Source organism: Coenobita brevimanus, chromosome 54 (assembly GCF_032717465.1).
Source record: "Coenobita brevimanus isolate Jiangsu-jjx chromosome 54, ASM3271746v2, whole genome shotgun sequence".
Classification (NCBI taxonomy): domain Eukaryota; kingdom Metazoa; phylum Arthropoda; class Malacostraca; order Decapoda; family Coenobitidae; genus Coenobita; species Coenobita brevimanus.
In genome coordinates, this window is record NC_137007.1 from 22,550,458 (window position 1) to 22,570,378 (window position 19,921).

Here is a 19,921-nt window from a genome sequence, read left to right on the forward strand (position 1 = left end):
ACCTCTTACATTCCAGGTCGCTATCCGTATCATGTCCTTTGTACGGTCCTTAGTTGTCATCTTTTGGTCAGTCCTGGTCCGAGGGTTCTTGTTCTTAATTTTAGTTAGTTGTTTTCTGGTGAGGGGCACTAACCCTCCGCCAACCCACTTGCTGTCACATAGTGAGCACGTATTGGTTGGCTATAAGGTTATCACCCAGCGTTGTAAATGATTTCCTGGTTTACAGGAAATCATTTGGCTTGCCACCTATGTAGAGCTACCCTAAAAACAGGGTCCCACTACACTAAGTGGATGAATGATGGGTGCCCCCACCTACCACAATGTCAGAAATGTTAATGTATGATTCATACAACAAATGACAATTTTTCTCAGAGACTGACTTACTGTTCCAGTGTTGCATGCTGAGACACAAAAATGAAGTCACTTCATGCTCTCTCTTAATGGGTGGTATGCAGTAAGACTGGTCATCCTCTAGGCTACACAACAGTGTGCAAATAATCAATATTGCCACATAAAGACAGGTTATTGTAAACAATTATCAGAATCGAGAAAAAAATAGCACTTTTTCATAACTGACCTGCTGATTCAGAAGGCAGGCATCAGCATTGGTTCGGTATTAGCAAATAAGATGAACTGGGCAGTACTGTATATCAGTTTGGACAACAGTGCACTGGCAGTCAGAGCTTGGTCACCAAGTGCACCAACACACAAGATGTTAGAAAGGCAGAGGAAGCCAGGCATTTATAAAATATGCCAGTCTCATCCATGCTGAAGACCTGGGTAATTTGTAGCTACCTCTTCAGCACAGAAAAAAAAAAAAAAAAGTGATGACAGCTTCAGCTTCAGCAGAAAATGCTTCACCATGCAACCAATTATGGTGAAGCACATGCCACCTGATGAATCAATTCAGTGACTTTACTCACACAGAACTTCTGAGTCAGCTGCATCAGCATCACTCATGTAACTTTGGCATAAATTTCCTTGGCCTTTTCACACAACTGACTGATGTCGATAGGAAGTTTTCATTCACAGTGTTCACATATGCATTTCATCAAAACTTTCTCACTTTTAATTACCATTCCTCACTATGTGTCTTTCAACATCCCGCGATTCCAGTCAGATTGCAAACTCAACCGTCTCAATATTGAATGAATGAATGATGAATTACCACACTATCCCTCACTAAGTTTCTTTCAACATCCCATGATTTCAGACTGCAAACTCAACCTTCCTCAATGGATGAACCATGGACTTCTTAACACCAAATGGTCAAGTAACATCAAAATTTTCTCATGATGACCTAGATGCTGCAACAATTCCTTTACAGTGGCCAAAGTAAGAGGTGCATGGTTACATGAAGGTCCTGCCCCAGCCTGCAACATTTTTCCAAAAGACACAATATATCTCACCACAAAACACTACAAGACAAGCCAGGACTATAGCTGGTGGCTGTAATAGTGCGGATGAGACAACTCTGAACAAACACACACGCAAGCTGAACCAGCAATGGCGGTGATGAAGTGCATCATGGGATAAGGCTCACTCGCCATGACATAATGGCATGCCAAATCCGAAGTGTTGGTGGGATTCTCTACCAAAGTCAGACTGTTTAACTTGGACTGGAAACAGTAACTCAGATCAAGTCCCTGTTTTGGTTGCCACATAACTTTGATTCTTGTGTTAAAACCGTATGACCTATGGGATAACTGCACAGCATAAATGAAGTTTGAGTTTATGCCAAGAAGCGCCAGACTGAACCAGTTCTTATGTCTGAGAGAGAGAGAGAGAGAGAGAGAGAGATTTGTAGGTTTGGAGATGCCAACAGCCATACCACACTGAGTGCACCGCTTCTCATACGATCAGCAAATTTAAGCAACATTGGGTCTGGTTAGTACTTGGATGGGTAACCGCCTGGGAATACCAGATGGTGTTGGCATTATCTTTATGTGGTAGGTGGGGGGCACTAACCATCCACTCACTTGATGTAGTGCTGCTTTGGGTGTCTGCAAGTTTCTCTCATCTTTCCTTCCTCTTTGTCTTTCTTTCCTTCATTTTTTCCACTTCCTTCTGCCTATGGGTGACTTTACACTCCCTCTTCTGTCTTTCTTTCCCTCATTGTTTCCCCTTCCATCCGCCTAGGGGTGACTCTACACTGAGTGACAAGCCAAATGGTTTCCAGCACACCAGGAAACCATTTTCTATGCTGGGTGGTAACCATATAACCAAATTATGGTGCCTGGTGGTTTAGTGGGTAACTAGGCACTCCAATTGGCTTCAGCCTGTGTAGGTTTATATCCAAGGGGTGGCTAGGGTTTAATGCTCACATAATGCCACTCACGGATGAGTGAGACTGGTCACTGTCATCTTAAATGTCAGGACCAACTTGCCTAACCTCAGGCTCCTCTGCTCCTCATGGCACAACATAGGATTAGATGATGGATGAATGGATGGAGAAGGTATCCAATAGAGCCCTGCAGATGGTAGTAAACTGGCTATAAGAAAGCTCTGCGGTGAATAAATGATCAGGGTGGTGATGAATTTGTATGGACAACTATGTCTGTGAGAGTGATTGGAAGTATCAATCAATGCTGAGAACATCAGGGACTGGCACATAGTACTGATGATATAGTTTTGTTAGCTGTAAACATATAGAAGGCTAAAGAGGAGTATGAGAGATGAAAGGATGGGATGGAAGAATGGAGACTGCAAGATAATGATAGTAAAACAAAGCTCATGACTAGTAGGTATGAGGGAGGTAATGTCGTGGAATAATGTGAGCGAGGTCTGTTCAGAAAGTATCCAACTTTAGGCTCTATAAAAAAATAACTAACTAACCTGTTGAGCTAGCACACCAGTCCCCCTTAAAGTAGGCTCCTTCTGACTTGATACATGTAGCCCACCATTCTTTCCACTGCCTGAAACATTTTTCAGTCAGTTTTCGGTATCACCTGCAGGTGCTTTGCCGCATTCGTCATGATCTCTTTTCTCAGATGAACGTTGTGCTTTGTCGCATTCATCATGATCTCTTTTCTCAGATGAACGTTGTGCTTTGTCGCATTCGTCATGATCTCTTTTCTTGGATGAACATTCCTGAAGGCATGCTAGAGTGTGCAAATCGTGATCCAGACTTTCTGAAGACTGTTATCACTGGAAATGAGACTTGGGTGCACAGGTACAACCCAGAAACCAACTCACTGTCATCCAGGTGGAAGCATGCCGGGTTGCCTTGGCCAATGGTGAAGTGCACTCACATGTTGACCGTTTTTTTGACTCCCATGGCATTGTGCATCATGAATATGCACCAGAAGGTCAGACTGCCAACAAATATTATTAACTCGATGTTACCAGTCTATGTGAAGTAGTTCAGTGGAAGAGACCAGACCTCTGGAAAGTGGAAAGTTGGATGCTGCACCATGATAAAGCTCCTATCCATTCTTCTCAACTGACTCAGGATTTTTGGCCAAGAACAACATCCCAAAGGCCCAGCAGGCTCCCAACTCACCAGACATGGCTCCATGTGACTTTTGGTTGTTCCCCATTCTCAAAACTCTGCTGATGCGTTCCCAATATGAGACAAGGGAAGAGAGCATGATGAATGCAACAAAGTACAGTACCTGCAGGAGATACTGAAAACCAACACCGAAAATGTTTCAGGCAGTGGAAAGAACACAGGGCTATGTGTGTCAAGTCAGAAGGGACCTATTTTGAGGGGGGATTAATGTCCTAGCTCAACAGTTTAGCCATTTATTTTTTTAGAGCCTAAGGTCGGATACTTTCTGAACCGACCTCGTATGGCCTTGTGTTTTGTGTAACAGATGAGTCAGGAGGAATTCTACCCTGTGTCAAGTTTGTAACATTTAGATTCACAACAGATGAAGTGTTAAGAGAGGCAGACTGCAGGATGTGAGAAATTTTTGAAGTGCATATTGTGGTAGTACAGTACCTGGACTGCAGAAGGATGACAACTATTGAGAATGCACGGAAGAATTCTGAGGAATTCTGTTACCTGATGTACATATTAAGTGTGCAGGGAGGTGCCAGGGGTATCTCCATTCCTGGAATTACAAGTGAGTGGATGAAATTTAGAGAAATATTACCTCTCCTGACTATGAAGAGGGCTTTCCTTTTGTGCCTAGCATAATCTCAACAAAACATGTTTGATATGTGTTATGCTTTATGGTACTGACACTTGGTTCATGAAGGGAAAGGATACAAGCGATCTGGAAAGCAGAGAAATGAGAATATTGCTTGTTGTTTGTTGCTCTTGTCCCAGACTCATTTGAAAATGAATCCAGTGGACTGCTGGTTTACACTACCCTTCTTCTGAAGTCCATCATTTCTTTTCAGGCAATAAGTAAGTAGTTGAGGTACATTTGTATAACCAAGCATTGGAGCTGATTTGATATATCAAAGCCACCACAAGAAAGGATCCCTCTCCATCATTTGTGAGAATGTTAGGACGAGTAAGTATGGTCTTAAAGTGTGAAAGAATTGAGAAGTGAGCTGTGAGCAAGATCTGGTATAAGAAATAGAGAACAGATGTGAAAAGGTAGATTAAGATGATCTGGATATCTTGAGACCAGGAGGGATACGGACTTGTTTAGAAATCATAGGAGTGAGCATGACAGGAGGAAGGCCCAGAGGCAGACCAAGGAAGACAAGGGATGAGGTTCAGTGTGAAGACCTCCAGGATTGGGGATTGAGGAGGGAAATGGTTCAGGATCACATGATACATGGAGAGCAGGAATCACTCAATAATATCTACACATGTTAGCATAAAAGGAGAACCCCTTCATGCACATGAGAGACAACAATTCCCTAAAGTTATTCCATCCACTTCTTATCCCGGAAATGGAGTTGGTCTCTATTCTCTCTCCCACACTCAAACACGTCCTTTAACTAACAAAATTCTTCCGCACATTACAGGTGACTGCCTCCCTGAACAAAATTTTCCATTCTATCACTCATAGCCCAGATACCCCACACATTCCATAAAGAAAACTATTTACACCACTTCATCATTTCTGGACCCATCTATCATAAACTGTAATCAGGATAGAATTTCTCCCACCTCCCATTTTACACACAGCACAGGGCAATACACCTTGTTCAACTACATTACTTCCCTCGAGCCCATTGATGACAATTTTCATGTTACCAGTACTAGTATTGTCCCTTTGCTTCCATCCGATATTGCCACCTCTAACTTCTATTTGGCCTCCTCCATGTTTTCAGCAACTAAAATTGTCATATCATATGAAGAGCTCTCCTGGTAGCCGACATCTGAACTCATTCAACAGTACTGTACTCCAAATCTTTCTATCTATCTATTGCCAGATGCCATAATCCCATAAGGGGTGGCCACAAACAAATATTCTCCATGTCACCATGTCCCCTGCCATTTCACTGCCCTCCTCTCATCTCACACACCTCCTCTCTCATATACCTCTCTAGTCCATCCCTCCATCTCATCCTTGGCCTCCCCCCCCTCTCCATCTCACTCACATACAATCCCCCTGTTAGTCTCTCACTCTCCATTCTCTCCACATGGCCAAACCACCTCAGCGTATTCCTCTTCACACTTTCCATCACATCCACGTCCACACCACAATGTTCCTTCACTTCCTCGTTTGTCAGTTTGTCTCTCCATGCAACTCCACATGCACCTCTAAAATAACTCATTTCCACTGTTCTCACTCTTGAATTGTGTCCTTCCAACAAGGTCCAAGCTTCACTTCCATACATCAGAGTTGGTATCACAACAGTATCATGTGGTGACTTTTTTACTTCCATGCTCACTTCCCTATTTCTTATCACTGCTTTCAAACAACCATCAACTTTTCTTCCTTGTTGTAACCTTTCAAGCTGAATAGCAAAAGGACTTGGTACTCCATGACTGTATTCAAGACTTAAAAGGTAAGCTATTTTACTGTACCATAGCCCCCCAAACCATATCACAATTATTCATCCATGCACCTCACTCTCACAAAAACCTTCAACATAACCTCAAAAAAAGTCCTCTGGAAATGCCTGGCTGCAGCAGCCAGTTTTCTGTAGTCCATCAGGGTTTCATTCAGATCAGCCTGAGGTCATAATAACATGAATAAGAAACAAAGTAAGCATACTGTACCTTCAGTATGGAGCACAGTTCTGACACATAGACACGCTCCGTATCCAGCAGCTCTTTAAGTACATGTCCTCGCTTGGCCCGTGCTGCCTCACTGTCACTTGACCACTCAGGTGAATCACCACCATCACCAAGCTGCATGGTTGGAATGTTATGTAATAATTCAATCAATTACACTGAAGATATCGCAAATCAATAGTAACTACTGTACATGTACAGTACCAAATAACAATGGCTAAAATGTAAATCTCAAAATATTTTCTATGTAACCATGGTACTTTCTTTTTCCACTGTATGTTAGGAACTATTACAAGTCATACTTCTTCGTAAATTATTGTGCGGGTGCTGTGGGATCAATGTAGGTACTGTGAATGAAGAGTAGGTAGAACAAACTCGAGCCAATTGGGTGATGTAGTAAGCCTCTCCCTAATACACACTACACTGTGTCACTTAAGTTGATTTACATCAGCCTCTCACTGGTATGCAAAGCAAAATTTCTGTAATGTACAGTGAAGGATTTTCAGTCATTAAATTGCATATCTACAGTGGTTGATCCAACTAATCCTAGTGGAAAACATCTACAAGGTTTTCAGAAACTTTATATGCCAGTGTGGTGTTTTGGGAAAGGCTGCCTGAGGGGTCTGGACTGAACATTTTTCACATGTGAAATTGCGTGCCATTAGCTGTGAATCACAAACAACTGACTGCAAAGCATTAATGCATTTGTGCTCTTCCTTTCTAAGTACTGGGCTGTATATACAGTGGAATCTCCTAAATCACGCAATCCTAAATAGTGGATTCATAATATGCAGCAACATCATGCAACAGTTTGCAACATCACTAACTCAGGGAAATTACACAAAATTTGCAGATGCAGCCTCAAAGTGATGCTTTTCTGATGCCTCATGTTGTAGGTGCCACCATTACCTCAAGTCCAGGCATCTAGCCTAACTTAAGCCAATCGTAGTCAAGCAAGGCAATTGCTAATCATATTCAAGTATAGCACCTACTATAAGCCAATAAGAGCACATCCCTCCCACACCATGCATGAAGGATGCGAGTGCTTGATGCCCCGGCACCTGCCTCAGTGCACTGTCTCCTCTTTGCTGTTAGCGTGTGGTTCCAGTGTGGGTTATAAAAGTCTTTTTTTTTTTTTTCCCCCATGCTTCTTCTGCCTGCCCAGTGTTACCATGGCTGATCACAGCCCTCCTAAGACTACAATTTCTTTGAGGAAGGGAAAGAAGATGCCAATGTTAACTTACACCCAAAAGTTAAATATAACAAGGAGGATTGACGGTGGTGAAAAGAATGCCAAAGTTGCCCACCATTACCGACTCAATCAGGCAATTCTTTAACAAACAGGCATGGCGATTCCATCTATATTACAGCACACTCATGATCCCATGTTACGTAATTTTGGTACATATCCAACACAGATAGTTGATTGTTGAATTGTGACTACAAGAAGTGAATGGAAAAAAACAAAATGTATACCTATTAGGAGGCATTAAAGGACACGGGCAGATCGCCTGCGGCAGTGTTTACTGACGATCTCTTCAACTGGCTATGTTGTTTACCAACCTCCGCTCTGACTGAACGTGTCAGTGTATCATGAACTCTAAATCCTCATTTATAGCTTTCAGAGACTAGTTTATAAAAATACTCTGGAGCTATGGTAATCCAAGAATAATAACAAGTAACAGAAATTATGGAAAAGCCATGCCCATTAGGTAAAGAGCTAATCTGAACAAATCGATGGCTCTTATGACAATACGGAGGAAACTGAGGGTAATGATGACACTGCTTCCATTGTCTCCAAACTGGGCTTTGAGCATTCCTGAGGGAGGCTGATGAGCAGGAAGCAGCACAGTGGTGGCAGCATGAGGCAGCAGCACATTCATCTTGTGCTGAGAGGCCATAATGCACCTCAAACCTCAGAATCCCTCCCCCCTTCCCCAACCATTCAAGTAATGTCGTTAGCCAGGGTCAGGTAAGAATCTTACAATACTGTTCTTTCCCATTAAATATGCTTTAATGACTTCTTTTCCAAGTTGTTGGTATTTGCTGGAGACCAGTCTGATGTAAGTTTGGGGATAAGGGGGGCAACTTGTCTGAGATGACAGACCCGTATGTAATTTTCCCCATAAGATTAGCTATTTCTAATTCATGAAATTCTCAAATTGCGGCATCAGTTCAGTACCATAAATCCACAACTTAGGAGATGCCACTGTACATAAGCTTTGCTCTCAAAACTCTCAATAATTAAAAGTACTTCATGCATCAAAGTTAAAAGCCACACAGTGACCTGTCCATATTTATGAATGACTGACTCATGGTAGATGCACAAATACATAACCCATGAAATGTGGAATATAAAAAGTTTATATCTGTAGAAAAATTCAAGAAACTCTAAATTTTCAAATCTCTGTCCACTTTTATCTCACAAGACCATCCTCACACACTTCCTATCCATCACGGTACATCAAGCATGGGTGTGAATTATAACACTGTTTTACATCTTAATTAACAGAAGACTCTTCTGACTTTAAACTGCATTTCATAGTACACACACACACACACACACGCGGAAAGTGTAAGTACATACTCTTCATTTAGTATTACAAAATGGATACATACTTCAGTAAAACAAATTTGGAAAAGAAAAGGGATAAAAGTAAAAAGCAAAATGATGATTTCTACCAACAACTGGTTGAAGTGGAGACTCACAATAGACTGGTTGAACGTGTACACAAACTAGAAATGGCTTTCAAAAATGAAATTGATGAAATAAAGAAGCAAATGCACTTGCAAAAGGAAGAGATAGAAAAACTGGGAAGGGAGGCCAATAAGAAAGACACAACCATCAGTGAACTAACAGTGGAACTGAATACACTTAGGAAGAAAGTGAGTGAAATGGGAAGTACAGTAGTTAATCACGAGAGTGTTATGGAAGAGTTAAAAAATGACACAGAGACAATTAGACAAGCAAGCAGTCTTATGGACCAGAGCAGTGATATTGAGGAGAAGATAACACAGGTGAATGAAGCTGTGCAAAGCTACAAAAATGATGTAGAAACCACGTATCCTGAAATGGTGAAAGTAAAGAAAGACTTAGAAACAAGGGTGGAGGAAAAAAACATTAAAAAGGAAGTGAAAAGAATAATCCAAAACAATCCAAAGTTAGTCAGAGATTCAGTAGAAATAAATAAATCAATAGTAATCATTGGTATAGAAGAGGAAGAAATTAAAAACAAAATCACTAGAGACAAAAAGGAGACGGCAAATGTAATGAGCTTACTGAAAGAAGTATCAGAGGAAATCTGTAGTAAAGACACAGAGGAACACAAAAGGTTAGGGAAATACGAGAAAAGCAAGACAAGACCTCTAAAGGTGACTTTCCAGAGTGTAAACACTGTGGAAGAGATACTAAAAAATGCAAAAGAATCTTATGGAAAAAGAGGAGTTCAAAAATGTATGGATAAAAAGATGCCTAACACAAGGGGAACTGGAATTACTGAAAGAGAAAAGGGAGGAAGCAAAAACAAAAAATGGGGGAAGATCAGAAGAGGACAAGAAGAAATTTTTTTACAAAGTAATAGGACTGCAGGTACGAAAGTGGTACACAAACAGGATGGAAGAAAAAGGAGGAAGTTAGTAGAACCATGTCATGACAGGTATATAAACAAGATGATAAAATTGATGTACTCAAATGTGGATGGAATGGTATCTAAATTACTAGAGATGAATGATTATGTCAGAGAAAATGAACCACAAATAATATGCCTAACTGAGACAAAATTAACACCAAGGATATCCAATGACATACTAAACTTAGAGGAATACAATATATGGAGAAGAGACAGAAATTTAAAAAAAGGAGGAGGAATAATAATATTAACTAAGAAAAATCTAAAAGTCAAGGAAATAAACCTAGATATACCATCACAAGTAGAACTGATTGCAGTAGAGATCGACACATCTGAAGGTAAAGTAATTGTAGCCAATTTGTATATGCCACCCAGATCAAATACATGGGAAAGAGACGAATATGAGGACCTGGCAGAGAGTACAATTCAGAGTATAAGATCCTTGCTACATAAAATAGAAGAGAAATCGGAAAGAATTATACTAACTGGGGATTTCAATACAAATATAAATTGGAATACTCTAGATATAAATAGCCAAGAAAGCTGTTGGGACCAAAAGCTCCTGGATCTCGTACAAGAGTTTTTCTTAACGCAACATGTGAGGGAAACCACCAGAAAAAGAGGACTTGATGTACCTTCAGTGCTAGATCTAATATTTACTAGGCAAGAAAATGACATTGACAGTTTAATATATCACCCTCCACTCGGCAAAAGCGATCATGCAGTACTAAATTATAACTTCAGGATAGCATATGATATAGTAAACGGCAATGACAGTTACAAAAAGAGCCTAAACTATAAAAAGGGAAATTATCAAGACCTAAAGAAGTATTTCTTAGAAGTTGATTGGGAAAATGAGCTTAGAGGACAAGATTTAAATGCTGTATATAAAAAAATTTGTGAATTTTATGAAATAGGAGTCCAGAAGTACATCCCACAGCATAAAGAAGCAGATAAGAAAATACAGAAATGGTTCAATACAGAATGTAAAAAATCAAAAGAAAGAAGAGATTTGTTGTGGAATAGATACAGAAGACACAATAGTGAAAGGACGTATAATAATTACAAACAGGCAAGAAACGACTATACAAGAATAAGGAGGGAAGCCCAAAAACAGTTTGAGGAGGATATAATAAATAAAAGTAGTGATCAACCAAAGCTGTTTTACAGCTATATCAGAAGCAAAACCAAAGTAAAAGATATAATACAATCCATCACGGACGAGGGAATCACTTATACACAAGAGAAAGATATTTGTGAAGCACTAAATAAGAATTTCCAATTAGTTTTTACAGAAGAAAAAAATTTTGAGAGGGAATATGTGGAACACGCATGTCCACACATACTACCAGATATACAAATAGCAGAAAAAGTAATACAGGAGGAGGTAAGTAGATTAGACAGAGGAAAAGCAAGTGGTCCTGATGAAATTTCATGTTGGGTGTTACGAGAATGTGCAAAGGAGTTAAGTAAACCATTATTTTTAATTTTCAAGAAATCCTTGAGTCAAGGGAAACTACCTAATTTTTGGAAAAAAGCAAATATAGTCCCCTTATTCAAGAAAGGAAATAGACAAAATCCTCTCAACTACCGACCAGTATCACTGACCAGTGTTGTAAGCAAGGTATTAGAAAAACTTATAAGAAAAGCTTGGGTAAATCATCTAGAAGAACACAGTATGATAACAGAAAGACAGTTTGGTTTCAGAAAAGGAAAATCATGTGTTACTAATCTGTTGAGCTACTATGACAGAGTAACAAACACAATACAGGAAAGGGAAGGATGGGTGGACAGTATCTATTTAGATTTCAAGAAAGCTTTTGACACAGTACCACACCAAAGACTATTACGAAAGCTGTACCATCAAGGAGGAATTCGAGGCAAACTGTTTTGTAGGATGCAAGACTTTCTCATAAAAAGAGAAATGAGGACAGTATTAAGAGGAAACTACTCATCATGGAAAGAAGTGACTAGTGGAGTACCACAGGGTTCGGTGCTGGCACCAATCACGTTTCTAGTGTACATAAATGATATAAACAGTAACACTGGAAATGAGAGCTATCTGAATATGTTTGCAGATGATGCAAAAATACAAAGGAGAATTACTAGCACAGACTCTTGTAGGGAGCTACAAGAAGAATTAAATAAACTTCATGAATGGAGTAGTACATGGCAAATGGAATTCAATGTGGACAAGTGTCATGTAATCAAGTTTGGTAAAAGTGGAAAAAGACCTGATTGGGATTATAAGTTAGGAAATAAAACCCTATACACATCAGAAAGAGAGAAAGACCTAGGTGTGATTATCAATAAAAGACTATCTCCGGCTGACCACATCAGCGAGAAGGTACGGAACATGTATACACTGCTTGCAAATATGAGAATAGCATTCACATACATAAATGAAGACATGCTAAGAAGGATAATAACATCATTCATTAGACCAACCCTGGAATATGCATCAATAGTCTGGAGTCCTCATCTCAAAAAGCACATAGACAAGATTGAAAAAGTTCAAAGGGCCGCTACAAGATGGATACCAAGCTTAAGGGACCTAAGCTATGAAGAAAGACTAATTAAACTGAATCTACCAACACTACAGGAGAGAAGGAAAAGAGGTGACATGATAATGCTATATAAGTGCATATCAGGAAAGGAGAAAATAGACATAAATGATTACTTAACATATGGAGAAGCATCAGCAAGAGGACACTGCAAAAAACTCCATAAGAAGAGAGGTGATAAAGACGTAAGGAAATTCAGTTTCCCAAACAGAGCAATTGATCAATGGAATGCACTACCGAATGAAATAGTGTGTGCCAAAACAATTCACAAATTAAAGGATATGTACGATAAATATGGTCTAAGACACGGGACAATACGAGCTTGACTCATTCCTGTAAAGATACAATTAGGTAAGAACAATTAGGTAAGAACAATTAGGTAAGAACACACACACACACACACACACACACACACACACACACACACACACTTCCAACATGAAACATGGCCGAAAATATAAACAATGAGGGACTGGAATTTCAAGGATTTGATGCTAATACCAATCTCACGGACCTGGTTAAAACATTAATTATGAGGATTAGTGAACTCGAAAAGAAAGTAGAGAATCTAGTGATAAAGGATGTGTCAGTAAATACGGAAACCACCATACAGAGTCTGATCCAGTCCAATGAAACAGCCAATGAAGAAATTAGGAATTTGAAGCTGGAAAATGTTGAACTGAGGAGGAAACTAGAAGAGAGTACTAATAAAACGGAGAAGGTGAGTAATGTATTAGAAGAACATAAGGCAAAGTGGGTACACGTAGAAGGAGAACAGAAAGAAGTGGCCAGCTTAAGAGAGATCATCCAGGAAGAAAGGGAAATGAACAAGAAAGAAAAATGGAAGAAAATGTAGTGAAAATACTGAAGAAAAAAGAGAAAATAGTGAGAGAAACTGTAGAAAGGAACAGATGTGTGGTAGTATTTGGAAACAGGGAAGAGGAAGAAAAGGTTAGGTTCGTAAGACTCGAGAAAGACACGAACATGGTGAGAGGAATATTAGGCAAGATTGACCTCGAAGGAGACAAGTGGGTAAAAGAAATTGAGGAAGTAAGGAGGATAGGGCCTTACAAGAAAGGGGAAACAAGACCAATGAGAGTCAAGTTTACATCAGAAAGTGTAATAAATGAGATACTTAAAGTGACCTGGAAATTAAGCAAAGAGGCGGAGATGGAAAATATTATAATAAGAAAAGATCTGAATGAAGAAGAAACAGAAATTTGAAAATCATTAAAGGAAGAAGTAAAGGAAAAAAATGATAAGAGGACAGAGGAAGAATGTAATACAGGTAACTCGCACGGAACACGATCTCACGGAACGCGCTCGCAATTATACACGGTAAGGGCTGGGATACATGTAAGACAACATAAGATTAAAAAACCATTATGAAAACTACAAATTAACGCAGGAGAGGCCTTTGAAAGATCAAATCCTCGAACGTCACCGCAGCGCGCGGTTTGTTTTGATTACGTGACGATCTAGGCGGGAAATTATTCAGTGAATGAGACATTCACGAGTACAGTAGCACAGTATTTGTAAGTTAAATATTTATAGTACTGTACTGTTCTGGTAAGTTTATGTGCAACTTAAAGTACTATTAAATAACGTTAAAGCAAGAAATAAAGTCTTATAACCAGTTTACCTGATAGGCGTCAGAATATTGCCTTTTTTATTTGTTCGTTTTTTCCACAGTACTGTACAGTATTTGTAAGTTAAATATTTACTGCTCTCGTATGTACTGTACTTGTAAGCCCTTAAATAAAGCTAAATAATTAAATAAAGCCTTGTAACCAGTTAACCCGAATTATATGATTACCCATGATAGGCGTCGGAATATTGCCTTTTTTGTTTGTTCGTTAAACTCTTACTGTACTGCTTTTCTACAGTACTGTATTTGTAAGTTAAATATTTACTGTTCTGGTATGTACTAGTAAGCAATTAAAGCATTAAATAAAGCCTTGAAACCAGTTAACCTGATTTATATGATTACCCATGATCGGCATCGGAATATTGCCATTTTTGTTTGTTCGTTAAAGACTTATAATAAGAGAAAAATACATTTTTGTCTTGGTATCTTTACCTATTTGCTCAGATTTGCTGTAATGGTTTGGATCATTTGATGCAGTGCAACTTGTAGAAAACTGTGAAAACTTTCGTGCAGTGAACGAAAATCTGGGACATGAGACTGACCTTGACTTCACCCTCTCATGTTACGTATCATCTGTCAGTTCACCACTTGCTATCGTGAGGAGTGGATGTACGATTTTTTCGCTCGTGGCCATGCCTAACCACACACAGTTACACCCATTATCTTGACCCAGACAGAAAATACAACCTTTTTCCTCCCTTGCAAAACACACTCAACCACCCTGTTTACGAGACAGCAATATATATTGCGAAAATAACAAGGTAAAATGATAAAGATGAACGTAAAATGATAGAGAAAGATGAACATGTTATGACGGAAGAAGTACGTTTTCCCCTTCTGTAAACGTATTTATTTCTGCTTTGTATCTGTATTCGTAATAATTAGACTTATTGTTAGTTCTGAAACTGCATTACGATTCTATTTTTAGCCATTCTCGTGGTGTGGGAGCTGGAAGTTGTGACACAACTTCCTTATTGCTAATTGGACTGACCCTTCACTTTATTCTCCCGTGGCAGAGTCTAGCCTTGGAGGACGTGCAGTTTTCTCATTTAGGACTGAAAATTCAACTCTTTCGCTCCCTTTTCCAAGCATGGGGACAACGATTACGTAAAAAATAACTCAAAACTACCATAAACATATATCAAAAAGGTGAAAATGTATTCATAACATTTTTTTTTTTCCAGCTATTCCTAACAGATTATGTACTGAAATCATTCGATATCACAGTACTGCATTTCTAAGTTAAATATGTACTGTTCTGGTATGTACTTGTAAGTTAAAGCACTGGTACCAGTTAACCTGATTAATATGATTACCTATGATCGAAGTCGGAATGTTTCCTTGTGTTTACGTACAGTATTTGTGTGTTGAAGTTTTGCTCTGGAGTACTGTATTTGTGAGTTATAACATTAAATAAACCTTCTAACCACTTAAAGTGCTTTCTAGTGATTACCAGTGACAGATAACAGCAAAACAACACATTTGGGGGGTCTAGGGAGCAAAATACGGAGTAGTTTAAATATACGCGATTTCGCACCTAACACGGCACGGTAGGAACGAAACCCACGTGTTCCGTGCGAGTTACCTGTACTTTTTTTTGGAGAGTATTGGATATGAAAGTAAGGAAATGGTATTTAAGGAAATAGAAGTGAAGGAAACTAAGGGGGATGGTTGTGAAAGATCAGAAGTTGAGGAAGTGGTACGGACAGAGAGTAAGAGAGAAGAGGGTATTAATAATGTCAAAAATAATTTGAAGGTGATATATACTAATGTTGATGGTTTCATATCGACAAGGATCGAAATTAATGATTTCTTAAGAGAACATGAACCTGATGTCATGTGCTTTGTAGAGACCAAATTAAGAGAAGATATTGATGTTTATTTGGGAGATGGTAAATACAAACTGTGGAGAAAAGACAGAAAAGAAAAAAAGGGAGGAGGAGTGATGATAGCAGTGAAGAACAACAAAAATGTAGATACTGTGGAAATGGGAGAAGGCAGGGCTGAAGTGATATATATGAAATTAGAAACTGGAGAGAATGTTAACCCTCCCAGACACACTCACTCGATTCACGTGACGTCGCCTTGTATTAGGTCTGGCACAGTCACTCGAATCGTGTGGTTTAGGCACAAAAATATTCGTCAGAAAAAAACTTATAGGCCAATTTGCGTGATTTTTGAGCGCGTCATAGGGTCGCCAAAGCTCTCTAGAGGTAAGTCATTGGCAACGCTGCTTTGCCTTATCTACCTCAGCCCACTCCCTCCAACCTCAGTCATTGTCAAGCAGTCAGGCGGTGGTGTTTGACAGCTCATGGTTCCCTTTAAATCGTCCATAATTCTCCCCTTCTCGCCCGAGGCAAAGGCCCTATTGACTCAGTGAGATAATACATTGTATGTGAACATATAGTGACGTGATATTGTCGATGGAACATACATATATGTATTGAAAAGCAATTCTGGCCGTTAGCAATCGTTGGGCCTTGGAGCCAGACGCATGGTCAGTGTAGCGGGGTTTCGCCACTCCGCCCCCCCGTAGGCCATATGGCGTGAGTGGAAATACGTATAAAAATGAAGCCAAGGCATAAATATATATTGTGTGAAACATACTGTGGATGGCTTGGTGAAATTATGGAGCCAGCAAGCGTTACGTAAGGCATGAAACAGAGTGTTGTGAAGGGGCAAACCTGAAGTCGGGCGGGGAGAATTACCGGTGTTTTAGGGCTGGAATTATTGTGATTCTGATAGTGTAAATGAGTATGGAATTGTATGAAATATACGTCAAACAAGCTGCGAGTTTCCATGAACGAGTGTGGTGTGTGCTAAAAATAGCGTTGCCTCATACTCTCAGGGAGAAGCTGACTCACACACCCACACTACATAACTCCTCATCTTCAAATTCCTGGTCTAACTGGATCAACACCCCTGGAGGAAGTGAGTTCTGCAAATTTTGTTGATATATGTAATAATCTATTACCATTACCTCTCACACTTTCAGACAAATAACCATTTTCTCCTACAGATTACACATATGAAAGAAAGTAAATCTCCACAGCAGTAACTATAGAAGAGTTATGTTTATGTGTAGTAGGTTATAACAACAGGGAAACATCCATGGAAGATGTAACAGTCTGTACAGATAGGGGGAAAAAAAAGTTGGTAGCATAGTCTTCAGGCAGGTGTGCAAGGAAAAAACAGTGTGTGTAAAAGTTGGTAGCGATCGGAAGAGTAACCTCACTTTGTCGGCCAATTACTCGAAAACTATTAGACTTATCGATTTCCTGTTACAACCATCATCAATACCACTAAATTCTACGTAAGATCAATACCAGAATGTAAGCCTTTGGTAGCGTTTTGGAGGTTAAAAGGCGAGAGAAATGTTTTTGTTCCTAGCGGTTGTTGTGTGACAAGCGCTCGGAGTAATAACATCATTTTGTCGGCCAGTTACTCGAAAACTATTAGACATCGATTTTCTGTTACAACCATCATCAATACCACTAAATTCTATGTATGATCAATACCAAAATGTAAGCCTTTGGTAGCGTTTTGAGGGATAAAAGGCGAGGGGAATTTTTTTTTCCCTCGCGTTTGTTATCAGTGACATTCGCTCGCAGTAATAACCTCACTTTGTCGGCCAATTACTCGAAAACTATTAGACTGAATTCTGTGTGTGTGTGTGTGTGTGTGTGTGTGTGTGTGTGTGTGTGTGTGTGTGTGTGTGTGTGTGTGTGTGTGTGTGTGTGTGTGTGTGTGTGTGTGTGTGTGTGTGTGTGTGTGTGTGTGTGTGTGTGTGTGTGTGTGTGTGTGTGTGTGAGAGAGAGAGAGAGAGAGAGAGAGACTGGGGGCAGGGGGTAGTCGAGAAGTTTAGCGTTCTTGTCCCCTTCCCTGTTCCCCCACCCTCCCCCACCCTTACCTGTCTCCCTCCCCCACCCCTGTTTGTCTCCCTCCCCATCCCCCTGCCTTCCCCCACCCCTGCTTGGTACACTGCCGGCTGCCTGCCTAGCTGTCATTGTCAGTTGCCCTTTGAAGCATCTCAACACCACATGTCCCACCACCCTACCCTGATGCTGGATGTGCCATTTTTTAGCAATAGTACTAATTATGATATAACATTCCCCATGGTATTTCTGAGTCAATCTCTAGTGACTGAGTAAGGTATATGAGAATTTGGGTTTGAGTCTGTAATGCATCTCTGGCTTTTCTTCGGTATCTTATGGGGAAAACTGCTTTGATATCCGACATACTTGCTGACCAAGCACCCCCACTGGTACACAACACTGCCAGATACCAGGGTATGGGTGTACAGTACAGCGTTATTCAATCCAGGTGGCTATTGAGGGGTTAAGTGAAGTGATACATACATTTTTGTGTGGAGTGATCATCCACACCCTTCAACAGTCCCCCAGCCTTGGGATGGACTCTTGGTGGCAACCTATACCAGCATAAAACAAACTTCAAGTGGGTGGCGGAGGTTTTGGGGGCCAATTTAGGTTTTGTGGTCGAGGTCACCCTCCCTAACCCTATTGAACCTATGTTATATCAACCTCACTATGTGATAAATCATTATGTAATAGGTTTTCACTTGACGCAACCCTACTTCATGATAAGACCAGACTGTATCTTGCCGTGAACTCTGCCAGCCAATTCTGCCTCATCACTGGTAACAACTACTATTCTTGCTCCATATGAGCCACATGTTGTTCCCCCCACCTCTCCTAAAATGGCCTCTGTCCCTGATGGTCCTCCTGCTCCTCCACATCTGCTAGTACCAAGGACAGGCTAACTAGCCTCTGTCAATCTTTGAGGTGTTGATTCATCTGAGTCCTTTGCTGGACCTCCTGTTAGCAGCCTTGTCCATATACAGAAATGGTCAGTCCTTTATTGATGTCTGTGCCAGCTTCTTGCAACAGCTCCTCTCCCTTCTCTCCTCTCAGTGATGGTTCCTACACCTCTCCACAGATTCCTCCTCTGGGATGCCAGATCCCTTCCTCAAAAAGCCTCCAATTCAAACTTTGGTAGTGGACCTCACCCTGAATGTCACTGGCCTCTGTGAGACCTGACTCCCCACCTCTTCAGCTATCACTTCAAGGTATCACCATCTACTGGGCTCATCATCTGGGTGGTGGGGATGGTCTAACTGTTGCAGTTTGAGAGCATGAGCCCAGCTTAGTTCTTCCTGTTATCCAGCCTCCTTGGGAAGGTATTAGTTCTAGTGGTCAGCCTTTCCCTCGTGATGGGTTGGATCACTGTGGGGGTCTGCTACAACCCTTGCAAGGACAATGGCCTTGAACAACTCCAGGTCTATCAGGATCATCTCCTTTAAATCTGCCTCCTCCTGGATGACTTTAATGCCAGACACCCCCACAGGGATTCTCACCTGGTTCAGGGGGTCTGGTTACCAGTTGGGATCCTCCCTTTTTCAGTATCTCTTACAGATAGATCACTTTTCCCTTCTAACTCCATTTGGCTTACAGACCCGTATTGATCCATACTCAGGTCTGCTGCCTACATTCAATCTTTGTGTGAGGGATTTCATCTCTGGTGGCTCAGCCATTTGAACCAGATTGTATTTAGGGTTTGATCACCTTCCTAAGATCCTGGGTGCCCCAGGCCTTTTTTGCTTAGCCCTGTCCTGCCTCGTCAACATTGGGTCCTCACGTGGAGTTCTGTCTTCTTTTGGGGTGGCCCTTGATGCTGCCTGAGCTCTGCCTGGAAGACACTTGGATGATAACCTTTACCTCCTCTGTAGTCGTGGCAGGTGAGTCAACCTTCTGCAAGTTCTCAATACTGTACATCCTCAGGGTACTCCTATGGTTCCTTGGTAGACAGAGGACTGCACTAGAGTCATCCGGGCTAGGTGGTCTGCCTGGAATGCCTGGTAGCAATGCCCTCTCCCAGCCACTGGGACCTTCACCAGCATATGGATGCAGAATATTAA

General features: G+C 40.7%; 1 protein-coding gene and 1 pseudogene across 1 annotated transcript in view; one reads left to right on the top strand and one right to left on the bottom strand.

Annotated features, from left to right (window-relative positions):
* LOC145401055 (guanine nucleotide exchange factor DBS-like) overlaps nt 1–19,921 on the bottom strand; it is a 1,269,176-nt gene that overhangs the window by 492,814 nt on the left and 756,441 nt on the right. The window contains exons 17-18 of the mRNA XM_080273428.1: nt 19,250–19,360; nt 6,131–6,262 (exon numbers count right to left, since the gene is read on the bottom strand). Coding sequence (XP_080129554.1) covers nt 6,131–6,262; nt 19,250–19,360 — 243 coding nt within the window. The remainder of the gene's footprint in view (nt 1–6,130; nt 6,263–19,249; nt 19,361–19,921) is intronic.
* On the top strand, nt 1,818–1,936 carry LOC145401122 (5S ribosomal RNA; annotated as a pseudogene).